Here is a 25,345-nt window from a genome sequence, read left to right as displayed (position 1 = left end):
TGCTCAGCAGGGAGCCTGCTTCTCCCTCGCCCTCTGCCTGCCGCTCCCTGTGCTTGTGCACTCTCTTTCTTTCTCTGTGTCAAATGAATAAATAAAATCTTCTTTTAAAAATAAATAAAAAATAAAAACAAATTTAATTTTTTAAAAGCAGTGAAAATGAGTATTTCTGTAAGAAATCAGCCAAGGAACTCAGAAAAGAAAAAGATATAAAATCCAATAACATATATCTAAAACATATGGAGAAGAGGAGAAAAGAATGGGTTCAAACTTAAATGACCATCAACTTAAAATAAACTAAAATATGCAGAAGATGTTATATACAAACCTAATGGTAACCATATGTCAAAAACCACTAATAAATATACAAAGAACAAAAGAGAAAGAAATCCTAATATATCACTAAAGAAAACCAGAGCTAAGACAAGACAGGATCAGAGAAAATCTGCAGAAACACCCATAAAGCAAGTCATAAAGTAGAAATAAATACGTACCTATCAATACTTAGTTTGAATGAGAGTGGCCTAATGCTCCAATCAAAAGACACAGGGTGACAGAATGCACAGAAAAACAAGACCCATCTATATGCTGCCTACAAGAGATTTTAGACCCAAAGACACCTACAGATTGAAAGTGAAGGGACAGAGAAACATCTCATGCAAATGGTTGTCAAAAGAAAGCCAGGGTAGCAATACTTACTTCAGAAAAAACAGACTTTAAAACAGAGACTGTAAGAAGAGACAATATAATAAAGGGCACAATCCAACAATAAGATATAACCACTGTAAATATTTATGCACCAAACACACGAGCACCCAAATACATAAGACAGTTAATAACAAACATAAAGGAACTAATTGATAATAATACAATAATAATAGGGGATTTAACACCTCACTTACATCAATGGACAGATCACCTAAACAGATAATCAACAATGAAACATGGCTCTGAATGACAAACTGGACCAGATGGATTTAACAGATATATTCAGAACATTCCATCCTAAAACAGCAGAATATACATTGCTTTCAAGTGCACATAGAACCTTCTCCAGAATGGATTGTAGCCCACAAAACTAGTTTCAACAAATTCAAGAATATCGAAGTCAGGACATGCATGTTTTCTGACCACAACACTAAGAAACTAGCAGTCGTGGGACACCTGGGTGGCTCAGTCAGTTAAGCGTCTGTCTTCAGTTCAGGTCATGATCCCAGGACACTGGGATCAAGTCCCACATGGGGCTCCCTGCTCAGTGGGGAGTCTGTTTCTCCCTCCCCCACTCCCCCTGCTTGTGTTCCCTCTCTCACTGTCTCTCTCTCTCTCTCTAATAAATAAATCTAAAATCTTTAAAAAAAAGAAAGAAAGAAACTAGAAGTTGAACACAAGAAAAAATCTGGAAAGAACACAAATACATGAAGGTTAAATAACATGCTACTAAACAATGAATGGGCCAACCAGAAATAAAAGAAGAAATAAAAAAGTACATGGAAACAAACGAAAATGAAAACACAACAGTCCAAAACCCCTGAGATGCAGCAAAAGCAGTTCTAAGAAGGATGTTTATACCAATACAGGCCTTATCTAAAGAACCAAGAAAAATTTCCAATAAACAATCTAACCTTACACCTAAAGAAGCTAGAAAAACAACAAACAAAATCCAAAGGATTTTGGATTAGATTAGAGCAGAAATAAATGATAGAGAAACAAAAAAAAAAAATAGAACAGATCAAAGAAACCAGGAGCTGGTTCTTTGAAAAGATCAATAAAATTGATAAACTTCTAATCAGACTTACTGAGGAAAAAAAAGAAAGGACTAAAATAAAACCACAAATGAGAAAGGAGAAATAACAACACCACAGAAATGCAAACAATTATAAGACAGTATTATGAAAAACTATATGCCAACAAATTGGACAACCTAGAAGAAATAGATAAATTCCTAGAAACATATAAACTACCAAAACTGAAACAAGAAGAAATAGAAAATGAATAGACTGATAACCTGCAAAGAAATTAAATCAGTAAGAAAAACAAACAAACAAACAAAAAAACTCCCCACAAACAAAAGTCCAGGACCAGATGGCTTTACAGGCGAATTCTACCAAACATTCAAAGAAGAGCTAAAACCTATTCTTCTTCTTTTTTTTTTTAAGATTTTATTTATTTGAGAGAGAGAGAATGAGAGAGAGAGAGAGCACGAGATGGGGGAGGGTCAGAGGGAGAAGTAGACTCCCTGCTGAGCAGGGAGCCCGACATAGGACTCGATCCCAGGACTCCCAGGATCATGTTCCAAGCCGAAGGCAGTCGCTTAACAAACTGAGCCACCCAGGTGCCCCATTCTTCTCAAACTATTCCAAAAAAATAAAAGGAAATACGGTTTCCAAATTCATTCTATGAGACCAGCATTACCCTGATACCAAAACTGGATAAAGACACCACTAAAAAAAAAAAAACTACAGGCCAATATCCCTGATGAACATAGATGCAAAAATCCTCAATACTAGCAAACAAAATTCAAAAATACATTAAAAAATAATTCACCACAATCAAGTGGGATTTATTCCTGGGTGTAAAGGTGGCTCAATATTTGCAAATCAATCAATCTGACACATCATCACATCAATAAGAGAAAGGATAAGAACCATATGATCATTTCAATATATGAAGAAAAAGCATTTGACAAAGTACGACATCCATTATTGATAAAAATCCTCAACAAAGTAGATTTAGAGGTAATGTACCTCAACATAATAAAAGTTACATATGAAAAACCCACAGCTAACATCATCCTCAATGGGGAAAAACTGAGCACTTTTTCCCTAAGGTGAGGAGCAAGACAAGGATGTCCACTCTCACCAAATTTATTCAACATAATCCTGGAAAACTCCTACCCACAGCAGTCAGACAACAACAACAACAACAAAAAGGCATCCACATCGGCAAGGAAGAGGTGAAACTTTCACTTTTTGCTCATGACATGACACTATATACACAAAACCCAAAAGACTCCACCAAAAAACTCTCTAAACTGATAAACGAATTCAGTAAATTTGAAGGATACAAAATCAATGTATAGAAATCTGTTGTATTTCCATACACCAATAATGAAGCAGCAGAAAGAGAAATTAAGAAAACAGTCCCATTTACAATTGTACCAAAAATAGTAAAATACCTAGGAATAAACCTAACCAAAGAGGTGAAAGACCTGTACTCTGAAAACTATAAAACAATGACAAAAGAAATTGAAGACTCTATGCTCATGGATTAAAAAGAACAAATACTGTTAAAATGTCTATACGAGCCAAAGAAATCTACACATTTAATACAATCCCATTAAAATACCAACAACATTTTTCACAGAACTAGAACAAATAATCCTAAAATTTGTACAGAACCACAAAAGACCCCAAATAGCCAAAGTAATCATGAAAAAGAAAAGCAAAGGGGTGCCTGGGTGGCTCAGTGGGTTAAGCGTCCAATTTTTGATTTCAGCTCAGGTCATGATCTCAAGGCAGTAAGATCAAGCCCAGCATCAAGCTCTGTGCTGGGAGTGAGCCTGCCTGGGATTCTCTCTCTCCCTCTCCATCTACCCCCACCCCCATCACTCATGTGTGTGTTCTTGCTCTCAAAAAAAAAAAAAAAAGGAAAGCTGGAAGGCATCACAATTCTGGACATCAGGTTATATTACAAAGCTGTAGTAATCAAAACAGTATGGTCCTGGCATGAAAACAGACACATTGATCAATGGAACAGAACAGAAAACCCAGAAATAAACCCACAACTATATGGTCAATTAATCTTCGACAAAGGGGGAAAGAATGTCCAAAGGGAAAAGGACAGTCTCTTCAAACAAATATTGGGAAAACTGTACCACTCTCTTACACCATACACAAAAATAAATTAAAAAATGGATTAAAGTCCAAAATATGAGACCTGAAAACATAAAAATGTTAGAAGAGAACACAGGCAGTACCTCTTTGACACAGGCCATAGCAGCTTTTTTCTAGATAGATCTCCTGAAGCAAAGGAAACAAAAGCAAAATAAACTACTGAGACATCAAAATATAAAGCTTCTGCACAGCAAAGGAAACCATCAATAAAACTAAAAGGCAGCCTATGGAATGGAAGAAGATACTGGTGAATGACATAACCTTTAAAGGGTTAATATCCAAAATATATAAAGAACTTCTACAACTCAACACCCAGAAAACAAATAATCCAGAAGACATGAACAGACAGTTCCCCAAAGAAGACATACAGATGGCTAACACACACATGAAAAGATGTTCATCATCACTTACCATCAGGGAAATGCAAATCTGTCAGAATGGCTAAAATCAACAACACAGGAAACAACAGGTGTTGGCGAGGATATGGAGAAAAAGGAACCCCCTTACTCTGTTGGTAGGAATGCAAACTGGTGTAGCCATTGTGGAAAACACTATGGAGGCTCCTCAAAAAGTTAAAAATATAATTACCCTACTATCCAGCAATCACACATTGGGTATTTACCCAAAGAATACAAAAACACAATTTCAATGGGATACAGGCACTGCTATGTTTATAGCAGCATTATTTACAATAGTCAAGATATGGAAGCCCCCCCCAAATGTCCCATCAATTGATGAATGGATAAAAAAAGATGTGGTATCACTACATCAAAAACTAATGATGTACTGTATGGTGACTAACATTACATAATAAAATTAAATTAAATTAAAAAAATGTGGTATACACATACAATGGAATATTACTCAGCCATAAAAAGGATGAAATCTTGCCATTTGCAATGCCATAGATGGACCTACAGAATATGCTAAGCGAAATAAGTCAGAGAAAGACAAATACCATATGATTTCACGCATATGTGGAATTTAAGAAACAAAACAAAGGAGTAATGGGAAAAAACGAGAAACTAAGAAACACTCTTAATTATAGAGAACTGATGGTTACCAGAGGTGAGGAAATGGGGGGTTGGGTTAAATAGGTGATGGGGATTAAGGAGTGCACTTGTCATGATGAGCACCAGGTGATGTAAGGAACTGTTCAATCACTCAGTTGTGCACCTGAAACTAATATAACATTTAAAAGAAAACATGCTTACACCTAAATCAATCAATCAATCAATCAATCAGTGAGTGAGTGAGTGAGTGAGTGAGTGAAGTACAGTATAAAATGCCATGATGCTTACTCCTAAGAACTAGGCTCTTAACTCAGGTAAGTCAGGTTTAACTAACCCTAGTAATGGTTATGACATGATAATTGTGAGATCAAGTTATTAAGTTCTCCCAAATAACCAAAAGAAAAATAATCTATGCTCCACTGATAATATATATGAGAACCAGGTATTAGAAACAAAGATTTGTCAACCCAGATATCATCAATTAAGTGTCATGTTAAATAGACTATAATGAAACCCACAACTTTAACACTGAATCACAAAATATTTTGTAAAATGTTATAAATGTAAGAGAAATTAATTCTTTAATCAATCAGACAGCAAAATTTTATTGTAAGCCTACAATGAAAGAAACACAAAAAAGAATAAATATCTAGAATAAGACTTGGAAGACCAGATACAGATAAAGGAAAGGACAGTTATTAATGGGGTGGGAGTGGGTGAAAGTGGTCAAAAGGTATAACCTTCCCAGAGTACCTGGGTGGCTCAGTGGGTTAAAGGCCCCTCTTGGTTTTGGCTTCAGTCATGACTTCAGAGTCATAAGATTGTGGCCCCACACTCATCATGGAGTCTGCTTGAGATTCTTTCCTCCTCCCCCCACTGCTCCTCCTCCTGCTCATGCATGCGTGCACTCTCTCTCTCTCAAATAAATAAATAAAATTTTTTTTAAAAAAAGGGACAAACTTCCTGTTACAAAATAATTAAGTCCTGGGATTAATGTACAGCATGGTGACTATAGTTAATAATACTGTATTACATATTTAAAAGTTGCCAAGACAGTAGCTCTTAAAAGTTCTCACCATAGGAACAAAAAAAAAATTTTGACTATGTGTGGTGATGGATGTTAGACAATGGTGAGGTAACCAAAGCCTACTCCTATAAAAGTATAGGTGAACTCTTAACCTGCTATCCCTGTGCTGAGTATCATGTTCTCTGTAGCAAATTTCAGTACCTGAGCCAAAGGGTAACAGGCAAATTGAGCAAACAACAACAACAGAGAGATTACAATATTAATATCACACAAAACAGAATTCACAAAGAAAAACATTAAGCTGGACAATGGGGCCATTTTTACACTGAGAAAATGTTAAACTTACAATGAAAGTTAACTCATATAATCCTTTATATAATAAAAGATAGCAAAAATGTGTAACACAAAAATTCTTAGAAATTAAAAGATATTGAAGAAATTGCAATAGTAGTGAAAGACTTCAAAATATCTGAGTATCTGACAGATGATGGAGATAAAATGCATGTATTTGGAGGATCTAAATAATAACTTTAAAAATGTAAACCTATCACTTTCTATCCACAGAGAATCTAACCATTCCTACCACATCCAAGGAATATTCACAAACACTTAGCTTCTCTACTTTCTCTTTATCTATCAGGCTTATCTTACAGTCATCTCCTTCCCCATCCAGCTTAACTTCCATAGTCCGCTACTCCAATGACTTTCTTACACTCTCCAACTCCTTTACTTTGGTGAAATTCCATTGCATGTGCCTACAGAATACCAACCTATGATTAATCCATCTGCCCACCATCTTTGTGATTTTTTAAAATTTTTAAATAAATTGATATCCCCTTCACCAATCCACAATCCATCCATCTACCCACTGTCTTAATGCTATAAGAAGTTGCAAGTGCTCAACTGTGTGAAGTGCTGCTAAGAGATCAGGTTTAGTATGTGACTGGCTGCTAAGTATCACTGCGGGGAAAGGGGTATCACATAACTGTGAAGAGTGTGTCACCACAAAAGTGTATGTAATCTCATTACTTCACACAGCCATTTAACATCTGTTCACTGAGCATTTAATATGTTCCAGTTCCAGTACCAAGAATTGATGACAGAAGGATAAACAAACAGTGGAACTTAAACTAGACAAGGAGCTCAGTGTCTGATAACAGAGACAGATATAAAACTAAAAATACAATTATTTAATTTCAATTGTACTGTTTCTAAGGAGAATATGAGAGTATACTATAGGGGAACCTGATCTAGTCTGAAACATCAGGTGACACTTAAACTGAAGCCTAAACTATTAAAAGGAGTTAGGTAAAAAGGATATGGAAGGTGAGGAGGTACTGGGCAAGGAGGAGGAATGAGTGTTCTGGGCATAATCATCAGAACATGGAAAGTCCTGGAGACATGTGAACACAGGATATATTTGAATAACTGAAGGCTGGTTTAAATGAGGCAGAGGTGGGGAGAGAAAAATGGCGTGAAATGAGGTATGCATCAATCAAGTCACTGGAGATTTGACGGTCATGCTGAAGATTTTAATGCTCAGAGCAAGGGGAAACTTTGAGAAGCTATAATCAAAGAAATGAGAAAATGTGTTTGTGATTTTTAAGTATCGTTACATCTGTAATGTGGAGAATGGACTGATGGAGGCAGAGATTCCTGTCAAAGGTTTCGGCTGTAATCCAGGTATGTTAAAATGGCATAGACTAGAATGGTAGCAGAGGAGAACCATCAGAAGTAGACAGATTAGGAGCTAACTCATTGGACAGTGGCCCGCATGAAGTAAAGGGATGAGGTGGAGGCAGTATCTGCCCATTCAGGAAAGAGAAATACATTTCCAGGTTTGGGGCAGAAGAAGAGATCATGAATTTAGTTTCTTTACGTCAGTTCGACATGCTTGCGAGATATCCAAGTGAAGTGCCAACTAGACAAGTTGGATATAAAGGTCTAAAAATCAGAGGAAAGCTAGATAAGCTAGAGATACACATTTAAGAATCATCAGCAAATGAGTGGTAAATTAAGCCATGGCCTGGAGAAAACTGCCAAGAGACAAAGTATGGTAGTGAGAAAAGAAGGTAAACAATTAAAAGAAGCCTTCATGACCTCCCAACAGTTAAAGGGCTAAAGGTCAGGTGGAAAAATCAAAAAAAAAAAAAAAAAAAAAGAGGAGGCACAAGTAGCAGCCAACAAAGGAGGAAACTAAACTACCAGAGACCGTTTCATGAAAGTCAAAGGACAAAATGCTGTAAGAAGTTGCAAGTGCTCAACTGTGTGAAGTGCTGCTAAGAGATCATGGAAAGGACTGAAAAATAACCAATGGGCTTGGCAATAGTGAGATGACCAGTCACTTTAATAAGAGCTTCCCTGGAGCTCTGATAGGATGTGGCACCAGGCTAGAGCAGTCTAATGAGTACCTGCGGGAAAAGGAAATGGAGGCAGCAAATACAGAAAGTTTTAGCATGAAGGAGAGGAGAAAAATAGGGGTGAAACAAGAGATGAAAGGACAAGGAGAGAAAGGGTTTGAGTTTTGACTGTTCTCATTTAGGATGGAAGAGGAAAAAAGCAAGTTAAATACTGACTGGAGAGGAATCTAATAAGGAAAATTGAAGACACAGAAAAGAAGAATTTCCCATCACAATTTTGACCTCAGGGCTGTAACCTCCAACCCATACCTCATATTTTTCGAAAATAAAAAGGGCAAAGAACCCATCAAAAGGAATTTCAAATCCTCACCACAAATTTCTGCCTTGATCCCATCTATTCTGGTTCTTTTTGAAAGTCAACCTGAAAAAAACCTTTCTTGCAACTACAATCATTCTTGACCTCTCCAATACTGCTACTTCTTCCATGGCTTTCAGGATGTTCCTATTCTCCTGGTCTTCTTCCTACCTCCACAATTATTCCTTCTCTGTCCCTGGACCTATATTCCTCTTTCTTCTACTGTGACTCTCCGTATATATAAGTATAAACTTTATTTTCGTTTATTGCATGTCATACCTTTCTTTTTTTAATGCAATTTTTATTTTAGTTTTATTTTATTATTGTAGTCACCATACATCATTAGTTTTTTGATGTAGTGATCCATGATTTTTAATGAGATTTTTAAAATTTAAATTCAATTAATTAATAATGTATTAATAGTTTCAGAGGTACAGGTCAGTGATTCATCAGTCTTATATAATACCCATTGCTCATTCCATCATGTGTGCATCACCCAGTTACTGCATTCCCCCACCACCTTCGCTCCAGCAACCCTCAGTTTGTTTCCTATGATTAAGAATCTCTTAATATCATCTTATTTTTTCTTCTCTTCCCATGATCCTCTGTTTTGTTTCTTAAATTCCACATATGACTGAGATCATAGGATAATTGTCTTTCTCCCATTGATTTATTTCACATAGCATAATACCCTCTAGTTCCATCCATGTTGCAAATGTCATGATTTCATTTTTTTGATGGCTGAGTAGGATTCCATTGTATATAAATATACATTTTCTTTATCCATTCATCTGTCCACCAACATCTGGGCTCCTGCCATAGTTTGGCTATTGTGGACATTGCTGCTATAAAAATTGGTGTGCAGGTATCCCTTCAAATCACTACATTTGTATCTTTGGGGTAAATACCCAGTAGTACAACTGCTGGGTCATAAGGTAGCTTTATTTTCAACCTTTTGAGGAACCTCCACACTGTTTTCCAGAGTCCCTGCACCAGCTTGCATTCCTACCAACAGTGTACAAGGGTTCTCTTTTCTCTGCATCCTCTCCAACATCTGTTATTTCCTGACTTGGTAATTTTAGCCATTCTAACTGGTGTGAGGTGGTATCTCATTGTGGTTTTGACTTGGATTTTCCTGATGCCGAGTGATGCTGAGCATTTTTTCATGTGTCTGTTGGCCATCCATATGTCTTCTTTGGAGAAACGTCTCTTCATGTCTTCTGCCTACTTCTTGATTGGACTATTTGTTTTTTTGGTGTGGAGTTTGGTAAGTTCTTTATAGATTTTGGATAGTAGCCCTTTATCTGGTATGTCATTTGCAAATATTTTCTCCCATTCTGTTGGTTGTCTTTTGGTTTTGTCGACTGTTTCCTTTGCTGTGCAAGAACTTTTAATCTTGATGAAGTCCCAATAGTTCATTTTTGCCTTTTTTTCCCTTGCCTTTGGAGACTTGTCTAGCAAGAAGTTGCTGCGGCCAAGGTCAAAGAGGCTGCTTCCTGTGTTTTCCTCTAGGATTTTGATGGATTCCTATCTCATATTTAGGTCTTTCATCCATTCTGAGTCTATTTTTGTGTACGGTGTAAGGAAATGGTCCAGTTTCATTCTTCTGCATGTGGCTGTCCAACTTTCTCAACAACATTTGTTGAAGAGACTGTCTTTTCTCCATTGGATACTCTTTCCTACTCTGTTGAAGATTAGTTGATCATAGAGTTGAAGGTCTATTTCTGGGTTCTCTATTCTGTTCCACTGATCTATGCTCTGTGTTTGTGCCAGTACCATATTGTTTTTGTTTTTGTTTTAAGATTTTATTTATTTGACAGAGAAAGACACAGAGAGAGAGGGAACACAAGCAGGGGGAGTGGGAGAGAGAGAGAGAGGCTTCCTGCTGAGCAGCGAGCCCAATGTGGGGCTCAATCCCAGGACCCTGGGATCATGACCTGAGCCGAAGGCAGACGTTTAACGACTGAGCCACCCAGGCGCCCCAGTACCATATTGTTTTGATGAATACAGGTTTGTAATAGAGCTTGATCTGGAATTGTGATGCCATCAGCTCTGATTTTTTTTTTTCAACATTCCTTTGGCTATTCAGGGTCTTTTAGGATTATTTTTTCCAGCTCTGTGAAAAAACTTGATGGTATTTTGATAGGGATTGCACTGATGTGTAGATTGCTCTAGGGAGCATAGATATTTTAACAATATTTGTTCTTCCATTTCCATGAGCATGGAACGTTTTTCCATTTCTTTGTGTCTTCCTCAATTTCTTTCATGAGCATTCTATAGCTTCCTGAGTACAGATCCTTTGCCTCTCTGCTTAGGTTTATTCCTAGGTATCTTATGGTCTTGGGTGAAATTGTAAATGGGATCACCTCCTTAACTTCTCTTTCTTTGGTCTCACTCTTAGTGTACGGGAATGCAACTGATTTCTGTGCATTTATTTTACATCCTGCCACACTACTGAATTCCTGCGGGAGTTCTAGCAATTTTGGGATTGAATATTTTGGGTTTTCCACAGAGTATCATGTCATCTGCAAAGAGTGAGAGAGTTTGACTCCTTTGCTGATTTGGATGCCTTTTATTTTTTTGTTGTCTGATTGCTGAGGCTAGGACTTCTACTACTGTGTTGAACAGCAGTAGTGATAGTGGACATCCCTGCTGTGTTCCTGACCTCAGGGGGAAAGCTCTCAGTTTTCCCCACTGAGAATGCTATTCACTGTGGGTTTTTCGTATATGGCTTTTATGACATTCAGGTATATTCCCTCTATCCCTACACTGTGGAGAGTTTTAATCAAGAAAGGATGCTGTACTTTGTCAAATACTTTTTCTGCATCTATTGAGAGGATCATATGGTTCTTGTCCTTTCTTTTATTTAATTAGTGTATCACATTGATTGATTTGCAGATGTTGAACCAACCTTGGGGCCCAGGAATAAATCCCATTTGGTCACGGTGAATAATCCTTTTAATATACTGTTGGATCCTACTGGCTAGGATCTTGGTGAGAATATTTGCATCCATGTTCATCAGGGATATTAGTCGATAATTCTCCTTTTTGGTCAGGTTTGGTTTTGGGATCAAGGTAATGCTGGCCTCATAGAACATTTTCCTTCTATTTCTATTTTTTGAAACAGTTTCAGAAGAATAGGTATTAATTCTTTAAATATTTGGTAGAGGGGCGCCTGGGTGGCATAGTCGTTAAGCGTCTGCCTTCAGCTCAGGTCATGATCCCAGGGTCCTGGGATCGAGCCCCATATCAGGTTCCCTGCTCAGTGGGAAGCTTGCTTCTCCCTCTCCCACTGCCCCTGCTTATGTTCCCTCTCTTCCTGTGTCTGTGTCAAATAAATAAAATCATAAATAAAATAAATAAATATATATATTTATATATATTTATATGTATATTTATAAATATATGTATTTTTATAAATATATTTATAAATGTGTGTGTGTGTGTGTGTGTGTGTGTGTGTGTGTGTATTTGGTAGAATTTCCCTGAGAAGCCATCCAGCCCCGGACTCTGTTGGGAGATTTTTGGTTACTGCTTCAATTTCCTTGCTGGTTATGGGTCTGTTCAGGTTTTCTATTTCTTCCTGTTTCAGTTTTGGTAGTTTATAACTTTCTAGGAATGCATCCATTTCTTCCAGATAGCCTAATTTGTTGGCATATAGTTGCTCATAATATGTTCTTATAATTGTTTGCATTTCTTCAGTACTAGTTCTGATCTCTCCTCTTTCATTATTTATTTGGGTCCTTTTTCTTTTCTTTTTGATAAGTCTGGTCAGGGATTTATCAACCTTACTAATTCTTTCCAAGAACCAGCTCCTAGTTTCATTGATTGGTTCTACTGTTCTTTTGGTTTTTATTTCATTGATTTTTCTTCTAATCTTTATTATTTCTCTTCTCCTGCTGGATTTAGGCTTTATTTGCTGTTCATTCTCCAGCTCCTTTAGGTTTAAGGTTAGCTTGTATATTTGAGACCTTTCTTGTTTCTTGAGAAAGGCTTGTGTTACATTACACTTCCCTCTTAGGACAGCATCCCAAAGGTTTTTGAACAGCTGTGTTTTCATTTTCATTTGTTTCCATGAATTTTTTAAATTCTTCTTTAATTTCCTGCTTGACCCATTCTTTTTTTATTATGTTATGTTAATCACCATACATTACTTCATTAGTTTTTGATGTAGTGTTCCATGATTCATTGTTTGCGTATAACACCCAGTGCTCCATTCAGTACATGCCCTCTTTAATACCCATCACCCGGCTAACGCATCCCCCCACCCCCCTCCCCTCTAGAACCCTCAGTTTGTTTCTCAGAGTCCATAGTCTCTCATGGTTCGTCTCCCCCTCCAATTTCCCCTTCCTACTATCTTCTTCTTTTTTTAAACATATAATGTATTATTTGTTCCAGAGGTATAGGTCTGTATTCAACAGTCTTACACAATTCACAGTGCTCACCATAGCACATACCCTCCCCAATGTCTATCACCCAACCACTCCAGCAACCCTCAGTTTGTTTCCTGAGATTAAGAATTCCTCATATCAGTGAGATCATATGATACATGTCTTTCTCTGATTGACTTATTTCGCTCAGCATAATACCCTCCAGTTCCATCCATGTTGTTGAAAATGGCAAGATTTCATTCCTTTTGATGGCTGCATAATATTCCAGTGTGTGTGTGTGTGTGTGTGTGTGTGTGTGTGTGTGTGTGTGTATGTGTGTGTACACATACACATCTTCTTTATCCATTCATCTGTCGATGGACATCTTGGCTCTTTCCATAGTTTGGCTATTGTGGATATTGCTGCTATAAACATCAAGGTGCATGTACCCCTTTGGATCACTACATTTGTATCTTTGGGGTAAATACCCAGTATTGCAATTGCTGTTGACCCAATCATTATTTAGTAGGATGCTCTTTAGCCTCCATGTATTTGAGTTCTTTCCAAATTTCCTCTTGTGATTGAGTTCCAGTTTCAAAGCACTGTGGTCTGAAAATATGCAGGGAACGATCCCAGTCTTTTGGTACCAGTTCAGACCTGATTTACGACCCAATATGTGATCTATTCTGGAGAGTGTTCCATGTGCACTTGAGAAGAATGTGTATTCTGTTACTTTAGGATGGAATGCTCTTAATATATCTGTGAAGTCCATCTGGTCCAGTGTGTCATTCAAAGCCCTTGTTTCCTTGCTGATTGTCTGCTTAGATAATCTGTCTATTGCACTGAGTGGTATATTAAAGTCCCCTACTATTATTGTATCGTTATCAATGTGTTTCTTTAATTTTGTTATTAATTGGTTTATATAATTTGCTGTTCCCATGTTAGGGATATAAATATTTACAACTGTTAGATATTGTTGTTGGATAAACCCTTTAATTATAATATAGTGTCCTTCCTCATCTCTTATTAGTCTTTGGTTTAAAATCTAATTTGTCTGATATAAGGATTGCCACTCCAGCTTTCTTTTGATGTCCATTAGCATGATAAATGATTTTCCACCCCCTCACTTTCAATCTGGAGGTGTCTTTGGGTCTAAAATGAGTCTTTTGCAGACAGCATATCAATGGGTCTTGCTTTTTTATCCAATCTGATACTGTATGTCTTTTGATTGGGGCATTTAGCCCATTTACATTCAGAATAATTATTGAAAGATATGAATTTAGTGCCTATTACCTGTACAGTCACTGTTTCCGCATATTGTCTCTGTTCCTTTTTGGTTTATGTTACTTTTGGGTTCTCTCTTTGCTTAAAGGATCTCCTTTAATACTTCTTGTAGGGCTGGTTTAGTGATCACATATTCTTTTAGTTTCTGTTTGTCCTGGAAGTTTTTTTTTTTTTTTTAATCTGTCCATTCTGAATGACATGCTAGCTGGATAAAGTATTCTTGGCTGCATATTTTTCTTATTTAGCACCCTGAATATATCATGCCTGTACTTTCCAGCCTGCCAGGTCTCTGTGGATAGGTCTGCTGCCAGTCTAATGTTTCTACCCTTTTAGGTTACAGACCTCTTGTCCCAAGCTGCTTTCCCAGGATTTTCTCTTTGTCTCTGAGATTTTCAAGTTTCACTATTATATGTCGGGGTGTTGACCTATTTTTATTGATTTTGAGGGGGTTTCTCTGTGCCTCCTGGACTTGAATGCCTGTTTCCTTCCCCAGATTAGGGAAGTTCTCCACTATAATTTGCTCCAATATACCTTCTGCCCCCACTTTCCTCTTCTTCTGGGATCCCAATTATTCTATCATTTTGCTTTATGGTATCACTTATCTCTCAAATTCTCCCCTCGTGATCCAATAGTTATCTTTTTTCTTCTCTGCTTTTTTCTCCATTATTTGGTTTTCTATATCATTAATTCTCTCTTCTGCCTCATTTATCCTAGCACTTAGAGCCTCCATTTTTTATTGCACCTCATTAATAGCCTTTTTGATTTCAACTTGGTTAGTTTTTAGTTTTTTTATTTCTTCAGAAAGGGATTCTCTAGTGTTTTTTATGCTTTTTCCAAGCTCATCTGATATCTTTATAATCGTTATTCTGAACTTTAGTTCTGACATCTTACTTATGTCCATACTGATTAGGTCCCTGGCAGTCAATACTGCCTCTTGTTCTCTTTTTTGAGGTGAGTTTTTCCATCTTGTTATTCTTCCAGAAAGGAGTAGCTTTTCTATTTGTAGAGTTGCAGCTATTTTCTTAGATCTCTGGTTGAGTTCGCAGGTGTTCAGAATGATTTAATAGCTATCCAGCTGAATTCCTAGGTCCAGACAAAACTAAGGTCTCCTACTTCTCCACCATTTTGGACTCAGACCTCCATGTCACACCTTTCAAAAAACATTTTCTCACATCTCACTTTGATCCTTATTTGTTGAACTGAGAAATCTCAACTCACTGAGATATAAAAAAAGAATACTTTTATGTTTTTCCCCTGTAACCTTAGTTGAATACTAAGTTGAATATGAACCTGCTGAGTATGCTCAGTGAAATTCTACAATTTTTCAGTTATATTCAATTATCAAAGGTTTTAAAACCCCATCTATAGATAACCTGCCTATTAAGCACAAGTGAGAATTACATTACTTTTAGCAGATGCCTGTGGTGGAGAAGGGCATGGCTTGTTCTCACTGGGTCCCCTCTTCTTTCCCTGTACTCCTCTTCTCACTCTCCTATATTCACAAGCTTCTATCTTTTGCCATATGTAGCAGCTGTGGGAACAGAGCAATATTCAACTTACAAGAGTTCACCAGATATTAGTGATGGGTCTGCTACAGTCATCAGCCTGTCCTTCTCCAGTGATGCTGACTGCCAAGAGATTCAAGTGCTGCCAAGCAGAAATATATCCCTAATCTTTCTCTGATTCAATCTGAGGTCAGTGGTCTCTACTGATCTCTGCAGTACATGGTGATTTCTGCACAGGTAGCATATGTGGTTCTCTAAGCAGTGTTCAGGTTCACCCTGGCTCCCTCTGCCCCAGTAGTAACTGTCCCAACTCCACCACTGTTTTGCATATTCTCATCTAATCAAGTGCCCCCATAGAAAGCCCCTATGACTCCAACATCTTCACCAATGTCCACACTTTTTCCTTCCCATAAATCACGAGACTCACTGGGGTTCCACTTTACCTGATTACTGAGAACTCACATCCCATCTCCTTCCAAGGCATACTACCCATGAGGTACTCCAGCAAGCCTATTGTGTTATGAAATCTCTAAAGCAAATGTATACACCAGCTTCTATAGCCAATATTCCAGATCCACACATCCAGTTTCCACTGGGTTAAAATGGGAAACAAGGAAAAGAAAGTACAATCTGTACCCATCATGCTATCCCGCAAACTCGCTGGACACATTCCAAAGGCATCAAAATCAATCAGCACAACAAAGATCCAGCCAGAGAATAAGAAGCCAGTCTCTCATTCTTGCAGCCACACTCACAAACTTTACAAGAAATTCAAACCCCACCTCAAACTTTTGTGAGAACAAGTTGAGGGGATGGCTACCTTCATTAACTGGGTACTCTCCAAAAGGCCTTCACCCATCCTCTAGCCCATCTCTTTATAAAGGAGAAGGGGAAATGCAGTGGCTGATGGTTAGAGTACAGTTTTGCCTGAATGTCAGTTTGTAGTAATTCATGCAGTGAAGAGGCATAACAGTTTGAAAGTTTGAAAGTTGTTATTTAGTTTAAAAACTAAATAACAAACAAACAAAAAAAAACACAACTAGAAATTTAGGCTCTTCTGATTATAGAGCAGGGCTCTGGTCAATAATCCTAGCTGAAATAAAAAAGATACTTTCCATATCATGCTATACTTAGCATGTGAATTACATAATACAGATGTTATTAACTGCATTTTACACGAGACAAACAACTGAATTGTGATGACGTTACAAGACTAAAACACAAAAACCACAAATAGGGATAAATCTTGTCAGTGCATCCACAAAACAAGGGTTCAATCTACCTGGACAGTGAGGAAAACCCTCTGGGTTTTGGATCTCACAGAGATACTGATCAAATGAGATAAGGGATGATTGTTTTTACAGTGAAAACAGAGCAAGACAAAAATAAAAAAAGAATTCTAGTTATCATATACCCAGCATATGTTTAGACCAAATGTTAAACTATATCTTTTTACACCACTACCTATATGTCCTGGGTGGAGAAAGAAGCAGAGTTGGGTATGAAAATAACTTTAAGCAGCACCTAGCTGGCTCAGTCGGAAGAGCATGCAACTCTTGATCTCAGTGTTGTGAGTCTGAGCCCAACGATGGGTACAGAGATTACTTAAAAATAAAAATCTTATAAAAAAAATAACTTTTAAGCTCTCATTTTATTTCTCAGCATAGCCTTTGAGCATCTCAGAACAGTACAAAAAATAAAGAACACATCTCTACTACTCTCCCTTTGTCAAAATGTTCTCCATTTTTGTAATCTACAACTTGCATTAAAAAAAAAATCTATTACTACTGAATTTTCACCAAGAAAGCTTTGGTAGATGGATGAGAGAGCCAGAAATTCAGACAGGTACAAGGGTCTCTGCTCATCACAGAAACATGATTGCAATTGGTCAAATTCACTTCTGTAAAGAAGTACGTATTTTATAAACAAATTTTATTTCTTCAGTCAACTTTTTGTTATTTTTAATTACAAAAATCAAAGAATCTCTGATCTAACTGATCTGTATGGCTAACTTAGAAATTATCTAGGCCCATATGCTCATTTTTTTATAAAAGAAACTATAATCTAAAATTAAGGTCAGTAGTGTTTTCTATGACAACATGCTGATTCATTAAACTCCAAGCTTATGATTTTGTTTAAACTTATTTTCTTAAAATGTAAAAAGTTTTACATGGTGATAGTAACAATATTAATTGTGACAACCAAACTATAAATTTGGAGGATTTCAATTACAGTTCATTCTGAAATCCACATCTGATCAATCATATTTTTAGGCTATTCGAAAACCTATTTTGGCTGTTTCCAATTTTAGAGGAGACACAGCTGCTGTTTCAACACATAACTTTTCTTTGACCCTTCATATATTTCATAGGTTAAATACTGAATGCCAGGGTTTTCAGTCCTGTTCACTGTAGAAACCATGCTGTGTAATATTTCTCTGAAGATGTATCACTCTGGTTTTTCTCAAAATAATTTTGTTCAGTATAAAGTAATAGAGTATATAGTTTCTATTTTCTAAAAGACCAGGCTTTTTAGTGTATTTTCAGAGACAGATTGTACTACGTATCTAATATCCTATTACAAACACAAGGTTATCTGAAATTAGAAAATACACCTTACAATGACATCCCAATCCCACCCAGGACTGTTTATGGTTAGCTATCAATCTCACTTTTCCCTGACCACAGTGAATTAGAAGAGTGATAAGTATTTCAGCAGAAAGGGGGCAACGTCCAATTAAAGATATTAAACATGAAACCAAAGAATGTCAAAATCTCAGTAGTGCCACCTACAGTACTGGACAGTGCAGATAGGAGAGATTTTTAAAATAATTTTGTGTATCATGGGGGTGTGTGTGCATATTCATCTTATGATTTCTTGCCCAGGACTATGTACCAAATCTTGAATATTATATAATTAGATAATGCAAAAAACAAGAGTATTCAAAAAATCAAAACCAAAAAAACCTGAAGGGTAGAACAGTGGTTCCAAGGAGTGGGGAAGATAGATGTTGGTCAAAGGGTACAAACTTTCAGTTACAAGATGAGTAAGTTGTAGGGATCTAATGTACAGCATGGTGACTACAGTTAATAATACAGTATTGCATACCAATGTTAAATGATATGGTCAGGTATAATAAAAATGGGAGAATTTGGCTTTAAATGGATTACAAAGTCTCAAAGCAAACCTTACCTTACATTCTACCACACTCTGATCTGATTCACAAGTTTCATAGATTTCATCTACTGCTCGGCGAAGATTGTCAAAAAGAAATGCCCAGTATCTAGCTCTTAGATCAATTTTCCGAGGATGCCTTGTTTTAGTGGGACTTTTATCAAAGTGTTTATCTCCAGTTGTAGATGATGTTATTTTACAGTCTACTGCAGCATTCTGGTGAAATAAAACAAAACATAAAAAAAACATTTCTTAAAAGCCTCCAGGGATTGGATTTTTTTATAAAGCACATTTTTCAAAATAAATACTTAAAAACGAAACATTCTTCTTTTTATCTTACATCACACTGAATTTATCAAAACAAAGCTTCTCATCTTAAAAAAGCATCAGGTTTGTAAGGTCATTTTTTATTTCAGACATGTCTTAGTGAAGATTAGCATGATTTCAACAGTGAATAGACCTTTAAGTCAAAAAGGACCACTAAAGGACCCATTCTTTCCTCAGTTGCATAGGGAAACTTTGAAAATAAAGATTACATTCTATAGTTTTACAGACTGTACCACAGAATCATTCCACCAAAAAGCATGTAGTTTATATAAACAATGAAATTCAAAATGCAAACCTGAAGCTTCTCACTAGAAGTACAAAAGAGTTGCTTATCTCTCTGTGGCTACTTAAACTGAATAAATAAATAAATACTAAACCTCTACTACAGTTAGAGCAACACACAATACCAGGTTTCTTTGGGTTGTTTTGTATGTGTGTGTATCATTCCTGTTTGCTTGCTTTTCTTTTTCATAGAAGAGCCCCAGAGTGGAGAGTATCTGAAATAGAGGCTAATACCCTCCTGCTTTGTTTTAGGCTTTGGCCTTCAATATAAGTGATTCCTAAACTTCATAAATCTTTTATAGCCAATCACTGATTTATATAGAATCTTTACCAGCAAAAAGGAAGCAGACAAAACACATGTACACACACAGATACTATACACGCTTGAGAGGCTGAGATGGAGTTACTTGTCCTCCCTCCACAGTGCCCCATCCAGACTAGGGTTGCCAGATTTCACAAATGAAAATTAGCAAATATTTTACGGGTTAGCCATGGTCCAAGCCCTAATTCTCAATACTCAAGCAATAAAATTTAAAATAATGTCAACAATCCATAAAACCTTTGCCTCAATTGCTCTCCAAGTTCTTTCCAGCCTTAGTGTAAATAATTTTATTTTGGCAAATATCCCCTCCTTGGATTAAACCAAATTCAAAATCCCATTCAACCAGCATCTATCCTGAAGTAAAGCTTAATTCTGTCCACTCTCCTGATAACTGTGACAACAATTAGCAATTTATACAGGATTACAGATCATAAATCAACTTCACATAATCTTCTAACCACCTTCACACAATCTTTAAAGTATGTATTATTAGCTCCACTTTACAGTTTAGGAAACAGGCTCCAAGGCTAATAACTCATTTGTCAAAGATCATCTAGCCACAGGAGAACACCTTCCCATTACAGCTCTACAATAACACTGCCAAGCTTACCATTATACCGCCTCAGGCCTGTGCCACCAGCGCTTGACCAGATATTCCAGACTACCTCATTCCTCTTCCTAGACACCAACCAAAGTTAAAATTAACTTGAGAAGTTTCCCAAACTATACCTCCTTCATGAAGTTTTTCTACATCAATCAGCAAAGGGCTAGTAAATTCCTGTGAATTTAGACTCTGGTCTTAACGGAATGCTCAAAGGACTTTCACTCATTTTCACCCCTTTGTGTATGTACCTTATCATGCATCAAATATTTTACCATCCTTTCTTACAATGTAAAATAGGCACCACTGCTTCCAGGTTAAAATTTTTCTATTCTTTGTGATTGCTATATGTGAAGCTTTTACAAAGAAAGATGCCAGTAAGACAAAAACTACAGTTACATAATTCCATCTGAAAGGCAATGTGCTACACAAATTTGATATTTAACTTTGCCAAAATGGCAAATACTTGCATGCATATTTATATTTTATGAAGGAATTTTGAATACATTATCTCATTTAATCATTACAACAAACTAAAGACAGGACAAATATTATTATTCCCATTTGTAGATGATAAAACTGAGGTTCAGAAAGATTGAATTTCTTAGCAAGTCAAAAGGTTGAGTGATGGAACTAGGACCAGAACCTAGTCTTTCAACTTCTGCTCCCATGTTCATAAAGCATTTCACATAGCACCAAGCACACAATTAATACGCAAATAATGTTAGGTATGACTATAGTGGGAAAGATAAAGAGGAGAAGAAATATGCTCATAGAAAAAAAATGTGAACTAATGGCAAAACTGCCAAATTTGTGAAAGAACAGGCAAATAAAATTGCAGAGGTTAAGTCAGTATAGAGTTCCAAAGTATAGGGCTCTTACTTACCACTGATAAAAATAATAGCAGTGATAATAGTAATTGCAGCAGCATCTAACATTCATGGCACACTTGCCAGGTGCCAGGCACTGTGCTAAGTGCTTTCCATACAGTTAAACTTCATTTAATCTTTGAAGCAATTTTGTATCATAGGTAACATTATTATCTCCATTTTACAGAAGAGAAAACTGAAGTTTAGCTAAATTAAGTAATGAACCCAAGGTCTCACACTAAGTGATAAAGCCAAGATTAAAAATCAAGTAACTATCCCATTACTACAGCTTACTACTATTTCCAAGATACTCAAGAAGACAAAGCAATCTAAATTTGTGGGAAAAGTTAGACACAACTGAATTCCATGATGTTATATAGTTTTTTTCAATGACTTTTGAGAGAAAGAGAAAAAGTAAAGGGAAAGAGGAAGGAAGAAATTGAGATTTCTGACTCATCTCTGTCAGAAGGACTCACTGACTTCCCTTGAGAATATAACAATGCTTATGAACCTATTTGCAGAAAAATGCACGGGCACATAAAATTGAACACATATTTTCTTGATGTACCAACAGCGACACATCATAATCATCCAAAGTTCAGAGTTTACTTTATAGTTTACTCTAGGTGTTGTTCATTTTATGGGTTTGGACAAATGTATAATGACATGTATCCATCATCATGGTATTATACATAGTATTGTCATTGTACTAAGAATCTTCCGTGCTCTGCCCATTCTCTCCTCCCTATCCCTACCCCCGAACATCTGGCAACCACTGACCTTTTTACTGTCTCCATAGTTTTGCCTTTCCAGAATGCCGTATAGTTGGAAACAGTATGTAGCCTTTTGAGGTTGGCTTTTTTCACTTAGTATAATGCATTTAAGGTTCCTCCATGTCTTTTTATAGCTTGATAGCTCTTTTATTTTTTTAAAGATTTTATTTATTTATTTGACAGATAGAGACAAAGCAAGAGAGGGAACACAAGCAGGGGGAGTGGGAGAGGGAGAAGCAGTCCATTGTCTGGATGTACTAGTTTATGTATCCATTCACCTACTGAAGGACATCTTGGTTGCTTCCAAGTTTTGACAATTGTGAATAAAGCTGCCATAAATATCCATGTGCAGGTTTTTGTGAGGATATGTTTTCAACTCATACCAAGGAGCATGACTGCTGGATTATATGTTAAGAGTATGTTTAGTTTTATATGACTCTATAAACTGGGAATTTATAAACTGCCAAGTGGCTGTACCATTGTGCATTCCCACCAGCAATGAATGAGAGTTCCTGTAGCTTCACATCCTTACCACCATTTGGTGTTGTCAATATTCCCAATTTTGGCCATTCTAATGGATATGTAGTAATATCTCATTGTTGCTTTAATTTGCATTTCTCTGATGCCAAGTGATATAGAGCATCTTTTCATATGCTTATTTGCCATCTGTATATCCTCTCTGGTAAGGTGTCTGTTAAGAACTTTGGCCTGTTTTTTAATCAGGTTGCTTGTTCTCTTACTGTTGAGGTTTTTTTATTATTTTAATTCTAGTACAGTTAACATACAGTGTTGAATCACTATATAGTACACCTAAAACTAATATAATACTGTAACTTATTGTTGAATTTTAAGAGTTCTTTGTATATTTTGGTAACAGTCCCTTATCAGGTATGTGTTTTGCAAGTATTTTCTCCTAGTCTGTGGCCTGTCTTCTCATTCTTTTGACATTGTCTTTTGCAGAGCAGAGTTTTTAATTTTAATGAAATCTAGCTTACCAATGATTTCTTCACGGATCACAACTTTGGTATTATATCTAAAAAGTCATCACCATACCCAAGGTCATTTAGGTTTTCTATGTTATCATCAGAAATGTCATACTTTTTGCTTTCACATTTAGGTCTATGATCCCTCTTTGAGTTTAATTTTGTGAAGGGTTTATACCCTTCACAAGGTATCTGTCTAAATTCTTTTTTTGTGTGTATGTATGGATGTCCAATTGTTCCAGCACAATTTGTTGAAAAAAATTTCCTTTGCTCCATTGTATCACCTTTGCTCCTCTGTCAAAGAGTAGCTGATTACTTACGTGGGTCTATTTCTAGGCTTTCTATTCTCTTCCATCATCTATTTATTGTTTTGCCAATGCCACACTGCCTTCATTACTATAGCTTTACAATAAGTCTAAAAGTTGGCTAGTGTCAGTCCTCCAACTTTGTTCTTCTTCAATATTTCATTGGCTATTCTGGGTCTTTTGCCTCTCCATACAGTTTAGAATCAGTTTGTCAATATCTATACAATAATTTGTCAGAATTGTATTGAACCTACACATCAAGCTGGGAAGAAAGGACATCTTGACAATATTCACTTTTCCTACATGAACATGGAATGCCTTTCCATTTACTTAGTTCTTTGATTTCTTTCATCAGAGTTTTATAGTTTTTCTCATACAGATCTTTGCACATACATTGTTAGATTCATACCTAGGTATTTAATTTGAGGGAGTGGTAATGTAAATGGTATTGTGTTTTTAATTTTAAGTTCCCCTTGTTCACCACTGGTATATAGAAAAGCCACTGACTTCTGTGTATTAATCTTGTACCCTGCAACCCTGCTATAACAGATTATTAGTTCGTTTTTTTTTTTGTTGTTGATTCTTTCAGATTTCTTATATAATCGTATCATCTGTGGACAAAGGCAGTTTTATTTCTTCCTCCCAATCTGTATACCTATTCCTCCAATTTCTTGTCTTTGCATTAGCTAGAACTTCCATTACAATGTTGAAAAACAGTGGTGACAGGGGAATCTTTGCCTTATAACTGATCTTGGGGGAAAGCTTCCAGTTTCTCACCATTGAGTATCACATTGGTTGTAGGGGTTTTTGTAGATTTTTTTAATCAAGTTGAGGATTTCTAGTTTATTGATAATTTTTATCATAAATGGGTGTCAAGTTTTGTCAAATGCTTTTACTGCACCTTTTGAAGTGATAATGTGATTTTTCTTTTAGTCTGTTGATGAACTAAAGACCACATATGAAAACAAAAATTCAAAACTATCTAGAAAGATATCTTTATAATCTTGAGATAGGAGAGGCTTTCCTAGATAAGACAAAAAGCACAACTCATGGATACATTATGTAAAATTAAATTTATATACATGGTCATGGTATACCATTCTTTTCAAATATTGTGGGATACAATTTGCTAATATTCCTCTATTTGGAAATCATGGCTGCTTTTAGTTGATAGCCTTATATTTTTATCATACATACTTACATTCATATTTTTCTAACAAAAACTTCTTCCTAAACAAGACAAGGATTTTATCACTCTAATTCCCTTCCAAACTCCCTACAATCCAGCCTTCATGTTAATATTGTCTAAAACTATAGTTCCACTTCTCTAAATCTAATCGTGTGTTTTTTTCAAACCATCAATAGGTAATGAGATTTACAAACACATTTTACAGATACCTTTTTAAATTCAATTAGCAAACATATAGTACATCATTAGTTTCAGATGTAGTGTTCAGTAATTCATCAGTTGCATATAACACCCAGTGCTCATCATATCACGTGCTACAGGTATCTTTTTAACAAGTTCCTTCCTCCATGTTACCTTTTCTTCTTGTTGAAGTTCATCTTTAGTAGTTCCTTCATTAAGGGTCAGTGGGTGGCAAACACTTAGTTTTTGTTTAAAATAACTAAAAATAGCTTTATTTCATTCTTGCACTTGGCTGGGCATAAAATTATGAGTTAAAAGTAATTTTGTCTGAGCGCCTGAGTGGCTCAGTCAGTTAAGCGTCTGCCTTCAGCTCAGGTCATGATCTCAAGGTCCTGGGATCGAGCCCCGCATCAGGCTCCCTGCTCAGTGGGGAGTCTGCTTCTCCCTCTCCCTCTGTGCTCTTTAAATAAATAAAATTAAGAAAGCGTTTTTTTAAAAAAAGTAATTTTGTCTTATAACTTCGAATATATTGCTTC

At 36.4% G+C, this 25,345-nt stretch overlaps 1 protein-coding gene across 4 annotated transcripts in view; it reads right to left on the bottom strand.

Moving 5' to 3' along the window:
• SCAPER (S-phase cyclin A associated protein in the ER) overlaps nt 1-25,345 on the bottom strand; it is a 539,023-nt gene that overhangs the window by 490,215 nt on the left and 23,463 nt on the right. For 3 of the 4 annotated variants that reach the window (XM_025883907.2, XM_025883909.2, XM_025883908.2), the window contains exon 5: nt 18,997-19,194. In XM_025883907.2, the coding sequence (XP_025739692.1) occupies nt 18,997-19,194 (198 nt within the window). Of the gene's footprint in view, nt 1-15,705; nt 15,833-18,996; nt 19,195-25,345 lie in introns of those variants that run through there. The other variant, XM_073877424.1, reaches the window with a different exon arrangement.

Source organism: Callorhinus ursinus, unplaced genomic scaffold, assembly GCF_003265705.2.
Source record: "Callorhinus ursinus isolate GAN/ISIS: 27379988/994484 unplaced genomic scaffold, GSC_fseal_2.0 scaffold25, whole genome shotgun sequence".
Lineage (NCBI taxonomy): Eukaryota > Metazoa > Chordata > Mammalia > Carnivora > Otariidae > Callorhinus > Callorhinus ursinus.
This window is presented reverse-complemented; position numbering and strand designations above follow the sequence as displayed.